Here is a 24,846-nt window from a genome sequence, read left to right as displayed (position 1 = left end):
TGCTTTCTACCAAAGAAAAGGTTCAAAGTTTGTCGCTATTTAACATTTTTCGTAGAAACGAAGGTGCGTATTTGTACTTAGAAGGTTGCTGTCCAGAAATTCGGTGTCATTGCATGAAACCCTCCTCATTAAACCCAATTTTCCGTTATCCAAATATAATTTCATTGTCTTGTAGAGGTGCGAATGTCAGCATTTTTGTGAAATTTAAAAACAGACCTTTTATTGTTATTGTCTGCCATGAAAACCTTTGATGATAGAAAGACATTTTCTCTTCGTCAGTTCTATATGGCGCACTCCGCTCTTTCAGTATTATAGGTTATAAATTGCTAGTTTTAATTTTAGTTGCAAGAAATATTAAAGTTTGATTAGGTGATAAACCGTCTGCTCTTTCGTAGGTCAGATAAATGTAATACTTGCTTTTGAATAGACGAAATTATTCATCAAATCTTTTCAAAGCAGGAGTTAAGAATAGTCATCATTCTAGGGAAAATCCTTGGTTCGATTCTTGGTTCATTTGCAGAATTTATCACTAAAATGTTTCATGTTCATGTACAATACTTCAGAGGAAGTAAACCTTGCATCAATTATTACTCGTTTGACCCAGTAATGACCAAGCTGTGGATTACATTACCTTTTGAGCCGTAGTAAGATTTCACAGTGCTCGATAAATAGACGAAAGGCACCATTGTAGCACCTGGCCACTTAAAATGCCTTACAGTATTGCCTGGGAACAAAATTATTGTTTTTATTTATGTACCCTGAAAGTCACCGCTAGGGTGTGTGGCAGGGGGTGTATACATACCAGACTAAGTTTTACCCGAACATGACAATACCGGGGTCGGACAATGTTATTATGATCCCCTATCGTTCTTGGAAAAAATGACATCTTAAATCTATCTGTTTTACACTTAATCTCTCTAATTTTATTGACATGATCTCTCCTACCGTAGTACGATGGGGGTAGTAATATATTTTTAACATCACTGCTGAAGAGACCCCCTTTCAGTTTATGCAAGAGCTTCAATCTGTTATTTAACCTTCGCTACTTGAGTGATAACCAGCTTAGCTGCTCTATTATTTCGGATACGCTACTAAGTTTATCATAACAACGTTTTACAAATCTAGCTCCTCTACGTTGCACGCGATCCAATTCGGCAATTAATCCAACTTCGTTAGGATCCCATATACTTGCAGCATATTCTAAATGAGGCCAAACATATTGGAATGGTTAATGGAATTGTATGTATATCGGTTTGCATTCAATAGCGTTGTGGTCCATTTTCCGATGCACATATTTCTGACAATTTTTCAAAACCGCCGTGTTTTAGATATGCCAGTTACATATTATTTAGCAATAACTCTTTTGCCCACAGAGTTGACATAGCACAGAATAGTATGGGAACTAACTGTTTATTTATTTCTTGGTTAAGGAGTCTTTTCCTGAAGATAGATTACGAGACCATATTGTGTTCTCAGTGGTTGCATTGAAAAATGTATTCAGCTGCTGATTTTGAAACATGGGTCAAGCACGTATTTTAAATGCGTTTTTGAGGCCATCCCGTTGACGAATGTCTCGTAATGATTTGTGATCTTAGCTTGGAATTGACTGATTCATGTTTAGAGAAGAGAAACTTGTTTTATTGTAAACTTTTTTGTAGTTCTTATGTATGAAGGGGGATAGGGTAGTCTACTTGGTCAAAAAATGGGCTACTGAGTGGAGATTTAGCTTGCGGGGGACGCCTCCCCTTTTCCCAAGAAAGAATCTGGCTCCCCTGATGATCGAATTTCCGTCTGGCTGAGTACTTATTGAGCTCTACCCAAACCAATCAAATTGATCTTCAATGGGTTGGTAATTGTGGTTTTTATGTAAACAGCTGTAGTTTTTCAAGATGTGCGAACTTAATCCGCGTGGTCGGGTATGCCATGCGCGAATTATTTTCTTTGTGGGATGATTTTGGAGGTTTTGGAGAATAATTTGCACACTTGAATTTAAATAGGAAGTAAGCTGGGCTAGCGCGTGGGCGGAGGGATGTTTGACATCAAGATCTCCGCCCGGGAGTGTGAGGTTGGGGGAAGGCTAGGGTTTTCAAAACACCCGAGTTTTCACATTCACCTTGGCTCGGTCCATACTATTTCAGCTCTTCCTCTTTTAAAATGAGAACCCCGTCTTGCGTCGAGCGCATGCGCCGGTATAGGGAAGGCGGGAGTTCTTGGCGGGCTCTCTTCTCCCGTCGAGTCCCCCCCCTCCCTTCGGCCTCCCGTATTTATGCTTGCGTCTGGGAGCGTCTCGTGATCTCTCTGGGTGCCGCCACACTCCCCCTCAAGTCCACCCGTACGCCGCAACCCACCCCCAAGTATTTCTGGTCCAGTACCTGCGACCAGAGCACGACTCATAAGTCCTCCTCTTTCCCCCCTCCCCCAAACCACCAGTCGATCCGTATTTGTGTGTGCCCCCAAGCCTCGACCCTCTCTCTTCTTCCCTTCAACACTTCTCATCCACATTGTTACCTCTAATATTAGCCCGGCGGGCGACCTTACCGCGCCTCCTATGGTCAAGGAGCCTCTCCTTTCGGCAAAAGAGTTGACGCCAAGGAGGCGGTGACCCGTAGTCGGTTATGGAGAGCGACATTAGTTCGCACCCTTGCGAGGGCCGGCTTCTGCTCTCGGAGTTTGCCACGGGTGACTTAAAGCCGTAATGAGAAATATTTTTGAGCGTCGATGCACCGACCCGTGTGCATGGCGTCAACAGGCCGGTCGGTGCAGCTTGGAAGAAAGGACCACGCTCTCTTTAGATGAAAGAGGATATTCAAATGCTCTAGGGTGAAATTTACCACAACTTATTTTTAGTTTTTGCAGCGGGAGGGGCGCTCAAGTATCCCACCTGAGGCCTTTAGTATATTCTCAAGTGCCTGACCTATGGATTAAAACTTAAAACCATTCATTTCACGTCTAGTATGTCGTATGCCAATGGTGCTAAATTGAAGTCAAGAATTGTTGACATTAGCATAATGGTCTTCTTAAGGATTTCTTTATTTTAACGGGGAAAAGGGTGAATTTTGCGTCGCTCTTTCACGTTCAAATAATATTCAAAGTCATTGGTTTTCAAGCTCAAAGCCAAAGACTCCTTTTGGAACTAAATGATTCACTAGAAAATGGAAGTTCATAGAATGCGTTGGACAGACATAGTGTAAATAGAGAGCAAGTAGTAGTTAAAACTCGACGGTTATTGAAGCATTAATTTTGGGTTTAGTATTGTAATGGTTCTAACGAGTTTTATGCAGATGTCCGAGAAGGAAAAGAAAGAAACACTGAGGTAGTAGTGCCCGGTGTTTCTCTCTCTGAAAATATATAGCGCGGAATAATCACATTATTCAGGGCGTTCGCGTGACATGCGTTCAGACTGCTTTTGTTTACAGTACTCGCATGCCATCGGCGAGGTCGTTTCAATTGAAGCCGGATTGGGGCCCGTCCTTGGTCTGACCCAAACCAATCCCCCTCCCTCGGCCCCTCTTTTATAAGTTCGCTCGAAAACTAGGTTTAATCAGGTTGCATTTACCTGGTTAAAACTGCATTCGGGATGTTTCGTACTCCTGAAACGTGTTCTCTAAGTTATGTTTAGTTAAAGTGACCTCCGAATTCCAGCGCCCATGGTAGAAGTCGTCATTAGATGGCTTCTTTCTGAACGTGGAATTGGCACGGAATGAGGCCAATAAATTTGCTTAGGTTTTTTTTGTGTGTTTGTAGTTTCATTTCGCATCGATCAAAGCGCTTTACCCGTACATTTCTTTCATTTTGAAAATATTGCCTTTCTGAATCACGGTCAGCTTACACCTAACTGGAATTTTTGAGTGAAAATAAACAACTGTGTAAGATGGAAAATGTGGATTGTTTTCAGATATTCGGATAGAATCAAATTTGTATTAATTCAACGTCAAATAAAAGTGACTTCCTGGACAATTTAGCCGGGGTTTCCTAACTTTTGAAGCATAAATTGGAACAACACACTTCCCGGATTACTTGTTCGTTAAGCCCTGCACTGGATATCGACTCTGGTTCCACTGAATGCGAAACATTTCTTAAAAATGTACAGTAATATTTGTAAAATGCATAGGAGTCCATAAAAAAATTTAATTTTTAGATCTGTTTTAAGTTTATCTCCCTTTGCAGCGAAATACCATTTTTTTTACCAGTGTTGAGTAGCGTTTCTGTTAATTTGTCACCAGGGCCAGCCAATGACTTCGACGTGTGGCCTTGGAAATAAACTTTGATTTCCGGGGTTGATCTGCAAGGCCTGTGGGGCTGCCCAAAAGCCTTGGCCCATATAAAATTTGTGTGTGGCCGGATACGCTCTCATTTTATTCCAAGCTGTGATGCATAAAATATGATCTGACCCAAATACCTGCGTCCATCCCGCCGAAAGTGGGAAAGCACTAATAGTTTTACTTTTAAAACTTGAACTTATTGGTGCGGTCGTTAATTTTCGACGGATTCATGGGCGAACCCTCCCCCTCACTTACCATCATATGGAGGCCGTTGTCAGGGCTGAGTGAGTGAAGGGAAGTGGAGGCTTGAGTTCCTTGATTAAATAATGGAATGAATATATGCACTATGCAAGCAAACTTCGAAAGCGAAATCACGTTATACCATGCCGTGAATCCTCCAGGCGTAGCATGGCCAATACAACCCATCTGGTTAGGGTTTTTGTTGTATTTCTGACATTTATTTTCGCAATTTATTTTCCTTACTACAACTATGGATTCTAAACAGGTTTTTGAAGTAATCATTGGGCCGAAAATTACATTGATAATGCAGTTCAGCTGCCGTGATTTAGTACGCCAGCAAGTGGGCAGCGTGTAATGGCTGAACCTGGTCATCAGGTCATCAGTTTGAATACGAGCTGACATAAAATTTGTATAAGCTGCTCGACCCAATTGTTTGTTTTAAATTATCGGTGGTACTAAGAAAACCTTAAAGAGACTGCCATAGTTACCCTATAAATTGCGAGTTTTATTGATTTTTATTGTAGTTGGTATGAAACTTCGTCGAAATTTAAATTTTTATGACAAGCTAAGCAACTACTAAGACTCTTCCATGGATGTGAATGTCAAGAGTAAGTTCGAGCATGATGCCTTATTTGGAAACCTTAACCACAAGCAACTCTTTAAGTACAAAAAATTAGGAATATCTCCTTCCCGTGTACAGTGATTGATTTGGAATTAAAGCGAGTCTAATATTTGAAGATGAGTTTAAAATGAAATCAGCCACCCATTACGAATTGAGAGAGCTGAGCGAAAGTTGAGTGAAGGATTGGAGGGTGATTAATTTTGCTGCTGATCCTCGTACGTGTACCCTAATGATAATCTTCTTTTCTCTTTCTAGTACCTAGATATCGGAGAGGATATGAACGTACCCGATGACTTCACATCGGCAGAAATGAATTCAGGAATGTGGTGGCGCCATTTGGTAGCTGGTGGTATAGCTGGTGGTGTCTCAAGAACTTGCACAGCACCCTTGGATCGTCTGAAAGTATTCCTACAAGTAAGTCCTCCCTCCGCAATTTTTTTTTTTTACCCATTTGAGGTAATTTTTGCGTGTAGCCTTCGTTTGTGATGGCGAATCTCGTTCGTCGCTTGGTGAATTATGTGGAAATGGTCATGTTGTATAGAAGTGGCGGCCTGAACAGCCGCCCACATTCTAAAGATTTGGAATGGAAGTTAGTGCAAACGCGTAATAAGCGTCCCGGGATAGGTCAGCCCCCATTGATTTTTTTGCCCGGATGGCATGCAGTGAGCTCATCATTACTGACCTCGGGCATCTCGGGACTGGTTCTGTTACCATCCTGTCCTTGATGGATCCCGTAGGGATGAACACCTGCCCTGACAGATGTTCTTCTGACCAGACGACCGCGTGAATTTCAGGCGCGTATGTAAGCGACCGGTCATTTAACGGACCACCGGAAACACGGGAGTTATTTCGTCCTTAGATCAATGCATTCGCAGTCGTTTTTATTTTGCCGCAGAAAAAAATTGTCCCATGGTACTCTTTTTTTCATAGGAGAAAGTAATTTTGAGTGTGTACTACGTTTAATTTTTTTACTTTTCTTAAGTTGAAAAATTGTCTAGTTTTTCATAAAATTATAATGAACGTCTTCCACGAAGTAACACCCGAGATATCAAATTGTTTTTGTTTTTTCTTTGTTGACTCCAAGCAGTCAGCTCCTGAAAACAAATGGCCTCATTTCTGTTCTATTTGTTGGCAGACAAATAATACATTATTGCCCATGCGATATACAAATATTAGTTCGAAGGGTCACTTCCCTTGATTGCATTTGGCTGCCTCTTTATGAATCAATATTTAACCCCCAAATTTTGGGCATCTTATCCAATGGTTCCGCATTATTTTTTCGACGAGGTCGCAGTGGCCTTAGCCAAGAGAACGTGGCTGGCGTGGCATTCAGAAAAGCGGTGAGGTTTTTCGAAGGCCCAACCTAGGATCGAAGGTATTGTAAGCTTTCCCCTCATGGCTTTTCCGCGTCCTTAACACCCGAATCATGTCTTCCTATTTTTTTATCGATATTCCCACAATGATGAATGTTTTTCGTGTATTTTACGATCCGAAGGATCACAGCAGCCCCAGTAGTTAATTCATTCCTGTAACGGACGCAACAGTCGAACGAATGAAAAAGCTTAACCCGAAATATTAGGGCATAAGCGCATTAGGTTAAGTTAAAAATACAGTAGTAATTTATTCTATAAGGTAAGTCTAAACGTCTGCCTGAGAGCTCGAGATGCAGGGCATCCTCTTGTGAAGTCACACACGAGTTAACGAACTTAAAATTAGTATTATTTTCATTTCATTCTGCTAACTTTCAAAGATTTATAAAAAAATTCTCGCCCATTAATTTTTGAAAAAGCGGAATTTTGTGGAGCAAAAAACACTTCACGATTAGACCACAGATCGATTAGAAAATAAATGGGGTAATTAAGTAACTTAATTAAGTTGCTTAGTTGTGAGCTAAGTCTTGTCCTTGTTGAGGCAAAAGTACTTTGTCTTTCAATCGAATACTTAAGACAATTTAAAGGCAGAAATGGAAAAATTGAGTATTCAAAGAATCAATCGAAATATTTCACATTTTATGAAATGCCATGTGGCATATTACGGGTGTCGTTACCTCCACACGGTTAATTTTAAAAAGAAATCCAGCCGTGGTTGAAAATAGCGAAAGAAAGAACTAGTCCTCAACTGACCAGCGGTTGGATATCGTCAATTTCTATGTTTATGTTAAGCAAGAGAGGGTTTTAGCCAGAACAGTTGTACGCAAATGCAATATGGGCTTCAAAAATATGTACTTAATTTAACTTACATTACATTCAATTGGGAATCTTCGAACCGGAGTATGAGTACCGGAACCTTGAGTATGTTCAATCCAAATGAACGTGCTTACTCCTTTTCGGGAGGTAAGTTTTAAACTTCAATTGGTTGCTCCCGTCATATTAGTTGGAAACTAAAGCTTATTAGTCCTAATAATAGCTTTTCAGTGTAGAGTTGACTTAGTGTGCTAATACGTTTGTAGTTTCATAGAAAGAAGAACCCTCCGAAACCGCATTACGTCATACTCGATAGACGTATCGTCTCCGTTATTAGATTTGAGATATGTTATAATTTTTGGTATAATTTGTTTTACTCCCCGTACATTCTATGTACAGTGCCCATTTTGCCGATTCCGTCCATTCGGCCGATGCCAAATCCTACCCCAGCCAAGCTCTCGACTGTTCATCTGATAAGATGTTTGACTGGTCATCCGGGTGGAGAATGAATGTGAAAATAAGAAATTGCGATGGATCGTTAAAGCTGGAGTCGCTGCCTCCGTTGGCAAGAGTCCCTGGTAACCATTATCTCATTCCGTCGTAACTAACTCAACTTTTCGAGGGAATTCGTCTTCGATCGATCTCCGTCGCGCCTCCGATGATATTACACGTGATCATATTGTTTTATGACGACCGCTTTAGTTTTATCGGGGCGTATGGAGCGACCATTGCCTTAATGGCTTTCGTTTTTTCTCTTTTTTCTTGGAAATGCCTTGTACGATGGATCAAGCGAATTATGCCAAGGAATGCGCCTAAGCTTTCCTTTCACGTTTTATTCGAGCAAATTAATATTAGCGCTGGCGGGTAATTAGTGGTTTAAACTCGCCTGTGTATAATTTTGCAAACAAATGTTTCTTTTTAATAAAATGTTTTAGAAAAAGCTGTAATCAATTATTTGTCCCAAAAATAGGTCGTGTTGTCTAATTTTTGTGGCGTGAGAATAAATAATAAAGTCTCTTCGACCATCATCGCAGGGCCGTAATTTCGGACAGTGGAATCGAAGTTTGCTAGCAGAGATGTATAGGTTGCAAGTACCGTAAACTCCCATAGGTTATAAATATTGTGCAGTGTTTACAGCTGGTTTAGGGTGTCAGCAGTCAATATTATTTTCAAAGTTCTTAGTAGGGTGCTTTTGGCCGCGTGCCCGCGAGAATTTTTGGCAAGCTTCTTGAGGAGCGAGGAATGTTCGCTAATAACAGTCTTCGCTGGCAAATTACGTTTGAAATAATTTCACTTCTCCGTAATTCAGTCAATATCGTTCGTATACTTCATCTTAAATTTTCCGCCTCCAGGTACACAATTGGCTCGGTACGGTCTTACTGAAATGTTACTTAATTTTATCAGTTAACGGACCCCTCCATAAATGAACCAATTGACTAACAATAAGATGAATGGCATACATTATAGGGGCCGTCTACCCCCCTCCACCAGTTGATTGACACCCTTGATAGGTGGTGCTAGTTATTATTTCATTAGTGTCCCCTTATTAGGTTTGCGTTATTGGTAACGCGCACTGGTAATCTTCACATAGCTGAAGGCACAATGAAAAACAGTGTGTGTGATATAATTCTTCTGTAAGTACAGAAATGTGTATCAAGGATGTGTAAATTGTCACCACCTTCTTAAATACCGGTTAACTGGTGAATACTCTTTTATATATCCTTCTTTCATAGTATCTACTGTTGAAAATTTATAGCATCCTTTTCGGTAGGAACTGATTTGTCACCATGTCGCTGAAAACCATTGAAATATTTAGCCTTGAAAGAACTCAACCTAATGTGCTGTCCTTATTAGTGCCCCAGGGGAGCCATTCTTAGTCATTCATCAATCGGCGTGAGCGTTATGGGCATTTTTTCGAAGGGTCCGTCACTTTCTGACCTTTCGCCGTCAAGTATATTACGGGTTAAGTAGTCCATTAGTTTAGTATTATTTAGCCAAAATGCCCTTGGCGTCCTGTGGTACTCAAAATGTTTCGGATTTTAAAACCTTGTGGTTTCAGAATGCTCCGCGTGCGTTGTAATACTTTCTAATTATTCATTTTCGTGTACTTGGCTGGGGTCGGGTCATGCGATAGACGCCTTGCAGAAATATGCCAAAAGGTTTTGTTTGTACCATAGTATTCTCTCCAGTACATCTCTGTTCCCAACTTTTTATCGGCCTTTATGTTTTATTAAGTGTCTCCATATCTTGCCTCTTGGTGTCATGTTCCTGAAATTCCTCGGTGTCGATACTAGTCTAAAGAGTACCGCTATGTAATCAGTATCGTGTTGGAATTTGCCTAACATGCGGCGGCTGAAGTTTTAATGACCGAAATCCTACCACCCCCCACCATGACGACGTAACTTTTTTATCATCCAGTGACTTTCCACTCCCAAGATTTATCTGCTATAGATTGAAGTATAGCGCTTTACGTTAATCGAAGTGCGCTGGTTGGTCGTCACTAAACGTCTTGGCTCTTCCGATTGGTGGAGGGAGAGGGTATGGTCGCGTTATCGTCGGATTCATGTGTCTGATGAGGAGAGGGGGGGCGGGTAGAGGTTGCATGCTCTGAGGAGCGAGGCAAGTTGTTACATAGACGGGGGTCACCCTTTGATCTCGAAATCGGCCAACGGGCGTCGGGAAGTAGATCCGAGAGGCGCAATTGTTTCCTTGACGACACGGGGGTCATGGGTCGCACGTGAAAGCAGCAAAGGTGGCCTGCGACCCACCAAAGAAGGTCATGATTTCACCTCCACACTTCATGCCATTAATTTTCTAGTTTTTTCCCCGAGGTCTGATTACTCTCGTTATTCATTCTTTACTGTTTATTCCTGAGCCTCCTTTTCCTATTATCTCCGAACCTCAAGTTATCACATCGAATTGGATTGTAGGTTCAACTTAACTTGCCGTCCTTGTTCATCAGCTTGATAAGTGATTGGCTCCGTTGAGGCTCCTATAGAGCACTTTCTCGTTAGAGGAAAGCAGCTATGTCGTATTATCGTTATGACTTGGGAAATGTGACTCTGCCGTTGAGCTTTTTTCTCCGCATATATTTCGTTACAAATAAAGTAACTTCTTTCATTTTTATTTCAATCATACCTTTATCAAGAATTTGTGAAAAAAATGCCAAGTCTACCTCCTAGGGTTACATCATTGTTTCTAATGTACTTAGTTCGATATTCATAGCTGAAATTCAAAAGTAGTCATTTGGAAGTTCTTCCCAATGAGAGATAGATTGTCTAATAGATTTATAAAACTAGTATGCTTTACACTGTGTACTTGGATATGAAGAAAACAATGAGTGACAAAACGATAATTTTCAAATGAGTTCTTACACAATTGTAAAAGTATTGTTCCATTGTCTAATTTGAATGCTTAATGAAGTGTCTGAGCTGTGGTTTCAGGAATCATGTAGGAGTAAAGCCTAATCTCGTATGTAAGCCAATTTAAACTGCTTACTAGCTAAGATTTTTTAGTAAAAATGCTAAGCCTGCCAAATAGATCAGCCTGCATTGTAAACCAACATACATTTTTTTTGTTTTCATAAACTTTTGTATCTTATACAGCTAGAATAAAGTTTTAGAGCTCTGTTGTAAGAAGTTTTCGAATTTCAAACACCTAAGTTTATTAGGGGCATGAACCTTATTTATCCATGGGTAGTTGGAAGTTTTAAAAATATGTACAAAATAGTGGTTGCACAAAAATTGATTTGAATGATACATTAAAATCAGCAGATATTTGCTGCGTATTGTTATTGACATTTTCCTACCTTGGAAGGTGACCCTTCAGCATGTGTAACTTGGTTACATACTCAAACAGTGTAAATTATATAACTGATATAGAAGTATAGAAGCTCTGATTTCCGATGCATTTGTGCTAAGACTATTTGATATTTTGGTTTCCAGGTAGCTTTAATGTATGTCATTTGTAATCATAATTGACTTTGCATTTTTATTTTCAGGTACATTCAAACAGTGGAGGAATCAGATCATGCTTTAAAGGAATGTTAAAAGAAGGTGGCGTACAAGGTCTTTGGCGAGGCAATGGAATAAATGTGCTTAAAATTGCCCCTGAGACCGCAATCAAGTTTATGGCATATGAACAAGCGAAGAGAATAATTAGGAATAATAGCACCCGTGATTTATCAATTTATGAACGATTTGTTGCTGGGTCAGTGGCTGGCGGTGTTAGTCAAACTATTATTTATCCACTTGAGGTAAATTTTTTAAACTTTTCTTCTATCTGACAACTCTCAAAATAATCATATAGGTATAGGAACTTTTTCTATGTCCAAAACAATTTATCTATTCCACTTGTTTTACTCTCCAGGTCTTGAAAACAAGATTGGCACTCAGAAAAACTGGACAGTATAAAGGAATCTTTGATGCAGCCAAGAAGATTTATCTCCGAGAGGGGCCTAAAAGTTTTTATCGTGGCTATGTACCTAATTTATTGGGTATCATTCCTTATGCTGGGATTGACTTGGCAGTATATGAGGTGAGCAATAGGTATATTTGGTTAAGATTTCACTGTAGAAAATCCTTGAGCCAAAACCCGTTTATGTAAAGAGGAAAGCATTTTGTCGGCTGTATTTTAAATTCCAAAGAAATTGCTGAAGATGCCATAACAGTTTTTATGTTTCCTTTCTTGAAAATGGCCCTTTCCCATGCATCTGATTGTGCTCTATTCTCTTGATCTCCGTAATTTGTGAAACTGTACTATCATTGATATCCAGAATTTAAATCTAATGAAATCTTTAAAGGAAACTTGGCTTGTTCTAATTTCTTCATTCTGTAACGGCTTGTTTAATTGCTCATCCATATCTCAAACCTGTGCCTTCATTGAAGAAAAATTGGTTTGCTGTTTTCTAGTATTGTAAAATTAATCGTGTTCCTTCAATAATTTAAAAAAATCTATTTCTTTATTTTCAGACATTAAAAAATTATTACCTTCACCGCAATACGAACTCGGAGAATCCTGGTGTATTACTGCTCTTGGGTTGTGGCACAGCCAGCAGCACTTGTGGCCAGATAGCTTCATATCCACTTGCTCTTGTGCGAACGAGACTCCAAGCTCAAGGTAATGAAGAAGTTGAATATCCATAACAGGTTTATCATTGTGTGGTTTGTTCAACATGGTAGTATTTATTTTTAATTTTTATTTTCTTTAAATTATTTATTTACAATTTATAGCATTACTCATTTTATAATTGTTGTTGTAAAACCTTTTTCTTTATCTTACAGCAATACTGACCAGTCCCGAGCATGCCCAGAGTACAACAATGATGAGTGTCATTAGAACCATAATAGCTACGGAAGGCTTTGCTGGACTGTACCGTGGGATAACTCCAAACTTTATGAAAGTAGCACCAGCTGTTAGCATTAGTTATGTTGTTTATGAGAGGTGTCGGCAGGCCCTTGGAGTGAACATGACTTGATTAGAGAAGACATTAGTTATGAATTGCGGTGGCTGTGAAGAGGCCACCATCTTATACCCCCTCCAAGTAAATGTCTTCAAAATTATACGTGTCTGTTCAAGTTTGCCTGGAAGCAAAATTGGAGTAAATTATCTTGGCGATTTAAACATGGTGCTAAGAAGAAATGGTGTAGGCAAAAATCATAATGCAGGAAAGACACCTGTGTTGGTGGATTATTTGACTTTCAATGGAAAATTTTATTTATTTATTATGTTGGAATTTCCGACAAATTTCCCGTTTACTAGCAGAGCTGAAGCCAGTGCTATTGGTTTCACATGTTCGGACGTGGCTTTAGATGATTTAATTTCACCTGGAACATGGTTTTATAAATTTTTTGTTATCTTTACTGTGGAAGTAATTTTTTTATGCGGCTGTGATGTCATCATTGAGATCTATAGAGAAAATCACCGTCTTTGTTTTAAACTCAGCTTTGTGTACCTATTTATTTTTTATATCCTGTACATAGTTTTTGTATTATGGAGGCACTTTATGGCTGTTGAACGCAGCTTATTAAGTATTATTAAAAATTATGCATGATAAAGTTAATTATGATCATCAATTGTGTCTGATAAGGACTTTTCACATATATGTCTTCTTGTGGCAAAGTAGTTTGTTGAAATTCAAAAGCTTTCAACAGTTATCTGATACATGTATTAGTGCAATTATATTTATTTTACTAAATTAATAACTAAGCATATAAATTATCCAATCTACTTCTCTACAAGTAAGCCAAGAGTGAATAATTGATAACCAGAGGAGAGGACTAATAAGCTGTGATGTCATGCAACAGTTAATTTATGTAACCCTGCTGGCAGGATGAAAGTGGTATAGGAACTTCAGACGATTTGCGTATTCCAAAAACCTAATGGAAATATAGAGCACCTAGGATTGATTGTTTTTCTTGACTAAGTGTATTTTAGTTGAGAACTCTGGTATACAGCACTTTATCAATATTGATGCTTTATATACAATTATATTTCAATCATGTCTGTGTCAAATGTATCTTTTATGAAGTTTTTCAAGAAAAGTTTGGATAAGGACATCCAAATGTTTAAAAGGCCATGTACAAGTTCATAAACACTTGTTTAATGTTAATATTATACACGGTGACATGAATAACTGCCTTTCAAGGTTGCACTTAATCTTTCAAGTCATTCCAAAATGATACAATAATTGTTATTCTATACTTGCATAAGCCTGCATATAACTGTTGTAAATCAATGACCAATGTATTACATAATGAATATTTTTATCTTGTAACTTCTGGCTGAAGTCATTCTCATTAAATTCTGTGTTTACTATATTAAATAAAGTTGTTTTAATTTTGACATTTTTTAGCCAGTTTTGTGACCCTACTTAAATATAGCGACTCTGAGTGTCACTAGTCTATATATTTTTCTTGGCAATTTATCTGATGCAGTCGTAAGGTCATGTTTGGAAGAAACAAAAAACAATTGGTATTGAGAGACTATAATTCTTTATTTTGGCTAGAATCATCTGGGTGAAAAAACTGATCTGTTTTAAATATGTCATGGGCTTCATATACTGGCGATTTAACTTTCTTAGCAGCAGAGGAAATGTCATTTTTCATCTGAAATATTAAGATAATAAAATTAGTAGTTAAACTCGTGAATAACCACCAATACAACCATTATAATAAAAAACTTTTGCACACAAAGATGGAAATAAATGGTCTTGGCACCAAGAATTATAGTAGATGTGGTTTTAGGAACATTTTTTTTTAAATGTACTAGTTTCCAATAGCACATCAAAACTTGACTCTTTATTCTGTATTTTTAAAAATTCTGCAAGTCAGATTTATATGCACATCATCTTTATATCCTGTAGCTTTTATGAATACCCTTTCCGCACAGGTATTGGCCATTATGAGCGTTTAATGCATAAATTTAAAATAATAAACACTCCATACATATTTTGACCTTGTGCTACATCTTGCAGAGCTGCACGGACTTCAGTATGGTGGCAATTTTGACAATAGGAGATATTTTGGCAATGAATGACATTTTATTGAGTGATAACCTTTGAAGATTGCAATTAAACTAACTTACGAATAAAAGAGGTTTTAAAATATTTTTCAAAGTTCCTTCAGTTCCAGCTTCTGCCTCCGCTTCGTCCAAGTGCGACTCGACAATATCCAAGTCATGTTTCACCCTTCCCACAAAAACTTCCAGCCTATCGATTTTTTCAAATAGCTTGTCCAGCTCCTTGTTTGCAGCGAATATTTCCGGGATGTTGCTTCCAATGCACTTACCCTCATCTTCTTGAACCTGAAAATTCCATAGATGGAATATACATAGAATTGGGACTTAATACCTTTTTAACTTGCATTGCATGCCTGTGGATGATTCAACCACTTATAGACAAGCATTTTTTTCCAATTTTAATGAAAATATTTGCAAGCCTCAAACTATTCATTACAAAAAGCTGAAGGACCATATCCTTCTAAAAACTTTCTTGCTACTTTATGAAAATTCTCATACGCCACAGTGAAATAGAATTGTAGCTCTTTTGCTGAAACAATTAGTATTGCATTTAAACCATTAACACAGCTACGAAACCAAGGTCAGTTTGATGGGTGAGGGTGGAGCTCACCTAGCGCTAACCATGAAGGCATGTGTACTTAACACATCAGGGTAGAGGGGTCATTCCCTTTGCCCTGACCAACTATGGTTTCCCTGAATGATCTGGAACCCGAAAAATCAAGCTTAAATGAAGCTGAGAGTGCCAAGAGCCATCACCCAAAATCCAAGCCAGGCTCTCTTGTTGATAGCCCAGTGCTCTACCCCATTGCACTGCCATGTCTCCACATTTATAAATGCTGTGGTTATTACACTACATATTGCTAGTAGGATTGTAAGGAAATAGGAGGCTATGGAAAGGTATTTTGAAGGTTCATTTTGAATAGGGTAGGGCAGAGTCAATAGTTTACCAAGGTGAAGTTAAAATTAGGTAGAAATCCTCTTGACTTCAACCTTGGTTTTCCTGTTTTTCAAAACATTGCTTATTAGAAAATTTCAATTATATTTTGCTAATATTTTATTATTAAAAATACTTTTTCAACTATATGATTTTTCGTTATGCATAAATTCGTAGGGGATCAAAAGTCACAGCATAAAAAACTTTGCAATGACTATATTCTGCTATTGTATCACATTATTATTAACTATTAAACTAATATAGTATATAATTAAATATATACTCTACAATAATGTCCGTCAAAAATTGAGGCTGAATTATCTTCAGTTCTTGCTTCACTACACTTAAAGTAGAGAGAAGTAATCAAATCAACAAGGAGTAAATATCTTTTTTCTGACTCATTGCCTTCACAAATGTCACTACAGTTCCTGATAAGGATCAGTAACACAATAAGGGCGAAACTAAATGAAAAGCGAGGAAATCATACTTGAAGCGATACTAATATAATTTTGAGGGAGGGAATAATAGAGTACAAATGCATAACTATACAGTATTCCCCTAATGATACGTGAATACAGTGAACTTTCATTTTCAAATTTTCGCCTAATGCAGTGACTCGGGAACTGCTCAAATACAATACCATAAGAGTGAACCGGGCCAGGTTTCATCCATCGTAATAGCAGAATTTCTATATAAATGACCCAAAACATGTAATGTAATCGACTGGTATAACTGACTGCCTGAGAACGTTACCCATTTAGTCAACGATATTAAAGCCAACGTATCTATACCCTCGCAACTACATTTTGAATATTGATCAGATTTTCACAGAAAATGTATAAATGAGCATATAGCATACAAATTGGGGAAGTATTGTGTAAACATTCCACGGTGCCCTAAGAATTGAAGTCAACAGCCAGTTGGAAGGGTATTAGCATCGGCAATATCTTGCGGTCACGCTAAACTAGAGAGATATATCAGGAAAAAGGTCCGCGACAGACTCACCATGTCAACCAAGGTTTCGAACTCTTCAAGCCTGGTAAGCATGTCCTCAATGGTCTCCTCTAATGGTCCAAGCTAAAAGCAATTGAAAACGATTTCAGGGCATGTCTATTTTACACGTCTTATTGCACGACTTCAACGTTTCTTGTCATTTACATCCACTAGCATACATGTATACCTCTTGCGTAATATTTTGGTTAACATAGCCAGCATAATTCCCGGCCAATTCATTAATCATTTTGAAAATACTGAATGATTATGAAATGGTTTTACATGAGACAGATGAACACACTAAAGACGACACTAATAAGCAGAATATTCAGCCTCGTCTAACACGTGACACTTAAAATCCGTCTAATTATGTCAGTGAACTAGTTGTAAACATCTCCAAAACGCAGCTTCAAAACTCTACATCTGATAATAACACTAACTCAGCTGTGATGTTCAAGAACCAATATTTTCCGAGTCGCTGAAAATGAATGATGAAGTAAATGAGTACAAATACCAGCCAAAACAGTCAGTAATTATTTTAACGCCTAAATATTTCTTCGTGTACCAAATCAAATAACATATTTACTTTGACCGAGAAATTGGGAGCACATACTACATCTGTTGGCTTAATATTCATCACATAAAAATGAAGCTAGAAAAACAACAGTGAAAATCTCGCATCGCTCTGCGTTGCGCTCAAAGCTGCCCGTAAACGTGAGCCAGGGTGCTACAGAGCAGCTTCGAATGTCAAAAACAACTTTGGCTGAAGATAAGTAATACTTTACTTGGAAGAGTTACGTTTTTCGATCATTTGCTATCATGGCGAACATTTCACGCGATGAGCGAATTGTGTGTATAAGTTCATACCAAAGCCTTGTTTAGAGGCTTATTTACATGATTTGCCGTTATTTTGATCTATCTGACTGCCGCAATGGGTACTGAAGTTCAAGTAACTAATATAGTGAATGAAATACTGGTTAGTTCTGTTTTTATCCTCTATTTAAATGGTGTAGTTTTCATATTTCCTTCTTATAGCCCTTAACATTCCCCTTTCTTTTATTGGCAGAAAGTCGAAGGGATTGAGGAAGCTTTCAGCTGTTTTCTTGTTCATAGACCTGAGCAAGAAGCTGATAAAGTTGCGCACTTTCAGAAAGAGCTTAAGAATGCTTTTGAAGGCTTGGCTGCAGAACAGCAAGAAGCCGGAATCCGGCAATACCTAATACTGGCCTCAGCAATGACAAATCAAAGTCGCTTACAACTTCTATTTTCACATTTAGAAAACCTCGTTACTGGGGGGGTTTTACCTGCCAGGTTAGTTCTCTTATCGATTAGATCGTGTAATTATTTCAATTAAAATAAGTAATAACCACGTAGTACCTCTGGAACTAATTCTATTTATTGCTATATATAGTTGTATACCTATCAGTTTTTTAGTAAAAAATTGCAAGATGGCCTTGGTTTTCTTAGAAATGCAGTACGACTAACCTTGTTTAGCCTTAAGAAGTATCCTGGTCCCCCTCATTCTATCAAGAGCTAAATCAGTAAACCCTATTGATGGTCGAATGCGGTCATTAATATGAAAGTCTCTTAGTTTTGGTGGATACGCCTATTAATAACAATTCTTGCCTGAATGGTTTGTTATTTTCACCCTCAAGATCCATGAAAGTTCACTCCAAATTTTGTTCCAAGATTTTAGCCTCAAATCCATTACTGGTTTGTTCCCCTTTAAAAGAAATAAATTTTTCCTTTTGAGTAATTTGTTAATTTTTGAGCTGTAGAATACGTGTAATTCTCTTTTATGACGGTACAGTGATATATTTCCTGTATGATATCCAGTTTGTTTTAAACTATATATATCAAACCTCTATCAATTTTTTGGAACAGTAGATGTATCATTATTGTCCTATTATGTTAGGATATTATGGTGATCTCCGGCAAAATAAATATGGTGATGTACACTATTATTTATTGAATCCTCTATTTCAGAATGGTATGCGAATCAATCCTTGCTTGCGAAAAAATGCAGTATCAGAATGAGGATTTTTGGGTGGAGTGTTTCAAGTTAATTAAAAACATAATTGGTGGTGTTGATTACAAAGGGGTCAGAGCCATAATGAAGGTTATTATATAGCTTTTTTTATTTTTATCCTCAATCATTATTGCTGCTTTCTTTTTTAATCTAATCTTAAATTTTTCCAGGGTTGTCGAGAGAAAGCTCAAGGAATTCCTGCTCGATTAAATGCATCAATTTTACCTCAGTTGAAAGCATTAGGAAATGTTATAGAGTTTATTTTTGATAGGAATGCTTGCCTATTGCCAGGATACTTTATCGTGAATGAAATACAGAAAGCATATCCTGATAACAAGAACTGGCCTCATTGGGTATGTCTAATCAAGTTAATTTTCATCTTCTTTAAAAATTTTAGGCACGGGCATTAATTGCTAAATTGTATCCTATTTGATAAAGAAACAAAAGCAGTATTATTTTGCCTGTAGATATTTCCTAACCATGACCATGATTGTTAAATATGTTGCTGCCAGTGTCATTTATGTTATATGATATTGCCATTGTTGTATTAGAGTATTCTTGTTTTATTATTCCATTAATAATGAGAATGAAGAAACATAGTACATTTTTAAACATTCATTTCCATATTTCATCATTGTAGAAACTTGCCAACCTCTTGTCCAGTTTTGTTGAAAGTTTCCGGGCCACAGCACAAATGGTGAGCATCATTGGGCATTCAAAAATGCTGCCAGTGGTTGAGCATTCAGGTTATGCAGACCATCTGATAAATCCATGGAGACTCGATCCATCCACCCTGAAATTCTCGCTGAAGGGTAACTTGCCATATGATCAGCAGCTCACACAACCCCAAACCGGTTTGTTGCGATATGTATTAGAGCAGCCCTACTCAAGAGATATGGTATGTTCCATGCTTGGGCTGCAAAAGCAGGTGAGAATCACTCCATAATTTTTTGAGAAGGATCATTCCAGGAAAATGTTTCTTGGTTTGTGCATTTGTAATTGCAGTTTTTCATTGAAAAATTATTTCTCCACATTTGAGGGCCACACTTCAAAGAAAAAACAGATGCATGTGTATTGAAACCTTCAGAACTCTTGCCTATCCGTGGAATATGATGATGAGACTCATGATGAGCCTATCAAGCCGATTTTTCCAATTCAGCAGTTCAATCATCCTCTTTCCACCACAAATTCCAAGAAACTGCAGGAGATGCCGCAACAGTAACTTTTAACAAAGTCATCCGCTAATATGCATTTCAATGCAACAATTTCAGGGTATAAAAATCATTCACATTCAAGGCGAATGATTTTTACAATCAATTATCAGAAGCTGTTGATCAAAGGATGCACATGCATTCAAAGAAATTTAATTGTAATTTTTGGAAAATGCTCAAGTTCTAAAATCTAACCAAGAAAAGAGATGTGTAGTTCATTTTCATGTTTTGGCACTCACAAATGACATTCCAAACATACATTTATGGTGATTGGGAGAGTTTTACTGTCCATTAACATCTAAAAGTCACATATTGTAATTATAATACTCCAACTGGAGTTATTGAAGGATTCATGGTAGGTTCAAGGCAAATAATTATTAAAATACATATGCGTACAGACTTTGTCAGTTGGTATGTAATTCCCTAGAATGGTGGTTAATTTTTCCCTGAACAATAGCGAAGTAATCAGGTACACAAGTACTTTCCACAGTTTTTACATTGTTTACATATTATATGACATGAGTCTATCCTTCATTATCGTGCTCTTTTATTAGTGTTTGGCACTTTCTTTGGCACATCTAATCTTATTTCTTCACAGTGCATTTCCCTACTGATATATGCCAGAATGTTTAAGTGAGTTTTTTATTTTCATGCGTCATCACATTTTGTTGTGAAAATCTCCTCTAGTGCAACTGCTTATTTTGGAATGTAGTTTTATTTTAGAATATGCAAACTATTGGTATTTAGGCCAGCATTTACCGAATTATTGATAATGACAAATAATATTTTTCTCATATTCCCTATTACAATTACAAGAACTTTGCAATTTGACTTTAATTCTTGGCATAGCAACTTGAAATGTTTCTCTTCCTGTCATTAAATAAGTGCAAAAGTGTAAAATTTAGGTGATTAATATTCCAGATATCAGATAATTTCAAAATCCAGAATAACTGTATTTTTCAGTGATATCCATTTCGTTTGTGTTGAATTGCTATCAAAATATTTAAGTATTAACTTTTGAATGAGACAAAATACTGCCAAAAGACATCTGTCTGATTGGTTATCATTTAGTGTGAGTGGAATCACCGAGTTGTGGGTTGTTTCATAAACCTTTCAAACTTATACAAAGAGCTCGGAATTTGTGTCCATAAATGAAATAAGAGCTCGTAGTTGTGCATAGAAGGTATCACATTTTAAAACTAGCATTCATGTCAAGCCTGAGGGGCCACATCAAATAATTTTACCAAATTGAAACATTGTGGGCATGAAAAATCACTGAAATAGTGGTGTAAAAGTAGAAGCATAGGCTGAATTGAGATAGAACATAATTTTGTAACTTCCACAATTTTTGATTCAAACAACCGGCTTTGTCTAACTGTTTATCTCTTCAGGTCCTTTGAAGGGGTATAGAAGATTTTTACTGTTTGACACAAGTTTGTTTTGTCACTTGTCATCATGTATCTTTATAAAATTAAGCTTGATGGTATTATATTAATCAAATACTTGTTGTGGCCAGTTGTTATAAATCTTGAAAATAAAAATATCACGAGCCTTAACCCAGCACTAATCCTCCTCAGTTAAGAAGTATTATTAATTCCAATGAGTCTACCTTGTTCCTCCTGGATATATAGACAACTTTTAATTAAAGTAAAATTTGAGTACTGTAATGTGAGCTAATTTTCTCAATGTTCTTGCACAGTAATCTCCCATCAATCATGCATTTTCATGGTTTTATTATTATTGTCATCCCTAGTGATAGTTCTCCCCTCCGCTATTATTAAAATTATAAATGTAAGATTTGGTTCAATATCTGTGCTATTTTTTTTCTGTTTTTAGCATAAACAGAGGTGCATTGCTTTGGAAGAACAGCTTGTGGAACTTGTGGTAGTTGCCATGGAGAGATCCGAGGGAGAACCAGACTCAGGAGAAGAAGTCAGCCACAGTCATTGGCTTTGGCTTCATCTTTCCAGCCAGCTCATTTACTTTGTTCTTTTTCAGTTTGCTAGTTTCCCTAATATTGTCATGGCTCTCCATGATAAGGTAACTTTGCTAGTTTGCTACATGAAAGGAACACATTTTTTAAGTACAATTATTTGGTGGACATATAAAACGATAACATTTTGATTGCATGTTATCACTTCATTTTTGTCTGCTGAACCTTTCTACCTTTTTATGTACTCAATAGAGATAATGCTAAAAAGTGATTTATTTAGCTTGCAGGGCGGGATCTTCGAAAGGGGCGAGACCACTTGATGTGGGTACTACTGCAGTTTATATCTGGAAGCATTCAAAGAAATCCGGTACTTATTTTTTAATAATATCTTGTGTAGTGCCTTTTTTGGTAGTTTCATGAAAAAATGTTGGAATCTAGAGGACTTTATACACAGTTAGTTTTTCATTAAAAATAAAAAGGCCTCAATCTGTAACTTATAAATTTATCTTGGCATAATATTTGTAAACATATGATATTGTCTGTTATTGTGAAAGAAATATTTTCATTAAAGTTTTGATAGTAAAAAAAATATTTGCTACTGACTCTTGAAATGAGTTCGTAGATTGCAATGATATTTGATTTTAATTGATTAATTTGGACTCATGCATTTGACCTCAAGTCTTCTAGATTGATTTGTTATTCTGTGTACGTGCTTGCGTGGTAGTTTCCAGTGAATAATAAAATATTTTCTCATTCTTCTCTTACAGCTTAGCAATTTCCTTCCCGTTCTGAAATTGTATGACTTACTTTATCCTGAGAGGGAGCCTTTGCCAGTACCTGATTTCAACAAAGCCCACTGCACACACCAGATGGCCATCACATGTGTGTGGATACATCTGCTCAAGAAAGCACAATCTGAGCATTTACTCATCCAACGCCCAATACCACATACTCTCAAAGTTCATCATGAGTAAGTTTTGACTATTTATCTAGTAGTAGTTGTAGTTTTGAGGGAAGGCGACCAACAGCTGAGGTCATTTGCGCCATTAGGGATGGACAGGAAAGGATGAAGGGTGGAGAGAAACCTGGTTTCGGCATTAGCCTACTCTTACGAAAGGTGCCTAGAAGTCCGCAGCTTAACGTCCCACCTGACGGACAGCGCACTCAAAGTGCTCTCCCCAAAGCACCTCAAGTAGGGATTGAGATACCACTGAAAAATATTCAACACTGTCAGGATTTGAACCCGGGCCCTCTGGGTGGGAAGCCAGTACGATAGCCACCTCACCATCTCGATCCCCGACTATTTATGTTTTTCCAGACTTGCAAAAAGTTAAAATGTGGCAAAATCATTGTCAATTTTATACATTAGGCAATTGGATGAAGGAGGCATTATAAAAGAGTTCTGTCCGGAAAGGATCCAGCCATATAATGTTTTGAGAAAAATAGCCTATCTAGAATATTGAGGCCTTAATCCAATTCAAAATATTCCCCTTAGGACCTCACACACTTATCCCAGCATCTCTTCGACTTCTCAAAACAATCTGTGGAATCCTTTTTCAGAATGATCATCAGCTGCACAGTGGAATTCTCTTTTATATCATCAATGTCAAGAATTTTTTGTGGTGCAGTTGCAGAGGACTCATTCTAAGCTGCAAACGATAACCCAGGTTTTCTAAAAAAGGTCATAAATGGAAATGATTCATGGTCTACGACTATGACCCTGAAACAAAAGCATACGTTTTCCAGTAGTCAGGTGACTGAGTAAAGGAGAATGCGATGGTCAGCTGATGACGATTCCAAAAAAGGACTTAGCTGATTTTTTTGAAAAGTGGTAGAGATGCTGAGAAAAGTGGGTGAGGTCTCAAGATGAGTACTTAGAAGGGGACTAAGGCCTCATTGCTGTAGGTAGGCTATTTTTCTCAAAATATTGCATGGATGGATACTTTCCCGACAGACCTTGTACATTTTCATTTGAAACAGAGAGAGATGAATCTATTGAATAAATAGTCTTTATATTCCCATCTTCATATGCTACTCTAAACCTTGTACAGCAACTGAGGGCAATTTTATTTATTTAAGAATTCCACTCAACACTTAAGAGGATTCACCTGGTCATATAAGGGGAATTATATATTAGTCCTGGAGAAAGTGGAATTTTGGGAAATTCTTAAAAATTAAGTTAAGCTTTTAGATTTCATGGAATGTGTCTGTGATGATTCGGAAATGTTGATTGATTAATAGTTTCATGAAAGTAAATCAGCTTGGAGACTTGCATAGGTTTACATTACATATATTCTTCCATAACTTAAACAGTGTCTCTTAACTTTAGTGATACCGAAGTCAGCTGTGGTCAGGTCACCATAATAGTGTCAAATTTCAATTCCAAATATGTAGTTGAAACAAATTTTGAGGTGAACCTAACTGAAATTCAAGTTCGAGTGGTGGAACACCTGAGCTGTAACCAATGGAAAATGGAACCCATCGAGGCCTATTTCCCTGGAATTAAATTTGCTACCACTCCCATACATTTATATTATGTTTTTGAATCTGTATATAAAAAACAGTATCAGAAACTATTCCCTTCTCTCTGACTATCATCATCAATATACCAGAGGAAGGCACAACATCCATTACGGCATTATTAGAACTAAAGCACAAATATTAGGGCCCAAGGAAATGGGCCTCAGATTATATAACAAATTACCCAAAATTATTAAGCATACTACGGGAAATACTGCATTCAAACGTAAATGAAAAAGTTATCTACAATGCAACATGATCTACTCATTTGACAAATATCTCAACTATATTATTGAGTCCGTACTTTTAGTTTATAGCAATGCTCATAGTCTAGTTAATATTAATGTTCCATGATTTTTAATGGATATTTGTATGTATGTTACATTTAATGTGTGTGTTTG

At 37.5% G+C, this 24,846-nt stretch overlaps 3 protein-coding genes across 10 annotated transcripts in view; 2 read left to right on the top strand and 1 right to left on the bottom strand.

The window, feature by feature from the left end:
* Window positions 1-14,150, top strand: part of SCaMC (Short Calcium-binding Mitochondrial Carrier) — a 120,575-nt gene extending 106,425 nt beyond the window's left edge. For all 5 annotated transcript variants that reach the window (XM_071590928.1, XM_071590930.1, XM_071590932.1 and 2 more), the window contains 5 exons: window positions 5,380-5,538; window positions 11,308-11,562; window positions 11,676-11,843; window positions 12,278-12,425; window positions 12,590-14,150. In XM_071590928.1, coding sequence (XP_071447029.1) covers window positions 5,380-5,538; window positions 11,308-11,562; window positions 11,676-11,843; window positions 12,278-12,425; window positions 12,590-12,783 — 924 coding nt within the window. In that variant the 3' untranslated portion in view covers window positions 12,784-14,150. The remainder of the gene's footprint in view (window positions 1-5,379; window positions 5,539-11,307; window positions 11,563-11,675; window positions 11,844-12,277; window positions 12,426-12,589) is intronic.
* Window positions 14,151-14,280: 130 nt separating this feature from the next.
* On the bottom strand, window positions 14,281-17,388 carry Blos4 (biogenesis of lysosome-related organelles complex 1 subunit 4). 3 transcript variants are annotated; one of them, XM_071590934.1, is made up of 5 exons: window positions 17,318-17,388; window positions 16,940-17,230; window positions 16,765-16,836; window positions 14,892-15,110; window positions 14,281-14,413 (listed from the first exon to the last, which is right to left on the bottom strand). In XM_071590934.1, the coding sequence occupies exons 2-5, from the start codon at window positions 16,997-16,999 to the stop codon at window positions 14,291-14,293; spliced, it is 474 nt and encodes a 157-aa protein (XP_071447035.1). In that variant the 5' UTR covers window positions 17,000-17,230; window positions 17,318-17,388; the 3' UTR covers window positions 14,281-14,290. The 3 variants fall into 3 exon arrangements, with proteins under 3 accessions (XP_071447035.1, XP_071447036.1, XP_071447037.1); XM_071590935.1 differs by having other exon boundaries at window positions 17,339-17,387; XM_071590936.1 differs by lacking the exon at window positions 17,318-17,388 and having other exon boundaries at window positions 16,765-16,869; window positions 16,940-16,993.
* A 66-nt stretch (window positions 17,389-17,454) lies between these two features.
* MED23 (mediator complex subunit 23) overlaps window positions 17,455-24,846 on the top strand; it is a 38,770-nt gene continuing 31,378 nt past the window's right edge. Inside the window, exons 1-8 of one of the 2 annotated variants that reach the window (XM_071589933.1) lie at window positions 17,455-17,728; window positions 17,819-18,063; window positions 18,739-18,871; window positions 18,952-19,134; window positions 19,422-19,709; window positions 21,829-22,032; window positions 22,206-22,292; window positions 22,693-22,895. In XM_071589933.1, the coding sequence (XP_071446034.1) occupies window positions 17,684-17,728; window positions 17,819-18,063; window positions 18,739-18,871; window positions 18,952-19,134; window positions 19,422-19,709; window positions 21,829-22,032; window positions 22,206-22,292; window positions 22,693-22,895 (1,388 nt within the window). In that variant the 5' untranslated portion in view covers window positions 17,455-17,683. The remainder of the gene's footprint in view (window positions 17,729-17,818; window positions 18,064-18,738; window positions 18,872-18,951; window positions 19,135-19,421; window positions 19,710-21,828; window positions 22,033-22,205; window positions 22,293-22,692; window positions 22,896-24,846) is intronic. The other variant, XM_071589934.1, reaches the window with a different exon arrangement.

This window comes from Hetaerina americana, unplaced genomic scaffold (genome assembly GCF_022747635.1).
Source record: "Hetaerina americana unplaced genomic scaffold, ioHetAmer1.1.p SCAF_4, whole genome shotgun sequence".
NCBI classification, from domain to species: Eukaryota; Metazoa; Arthropoda; class Insecta; order Odonata; family Calopterygidae; genus Hetaerina; species Hetaerina americana.
This window is presented reverse-complemented; position numbering and strand designations above follow the sequence as displayed.

Excerpts from the sequence above, each read along its gene's own strand:
- Blos4 (XM_071590934.1), bottom strand. The coding sequence starts at position 16,999 with ATGATTAATGAATTGGCCGGGAATTATGCTGGCTATGTTAACCAAAAT. Across the intron at positions 16,837-16,939 it reads ACCAAAATATTACGCAAGAG|CTTGGACCATTAGAGGAGAC; the intron begins GTATACATGTAT and ends AATTGCTTTTAG. Across the intron at positions 15,111-16,764 it reads TCGAAACCTTGGTTGACATG|GTTCAAGAAGATGAGGGTAA; the intron begins GTGAGTCTGTCG and ends TGGAATTTTCAG.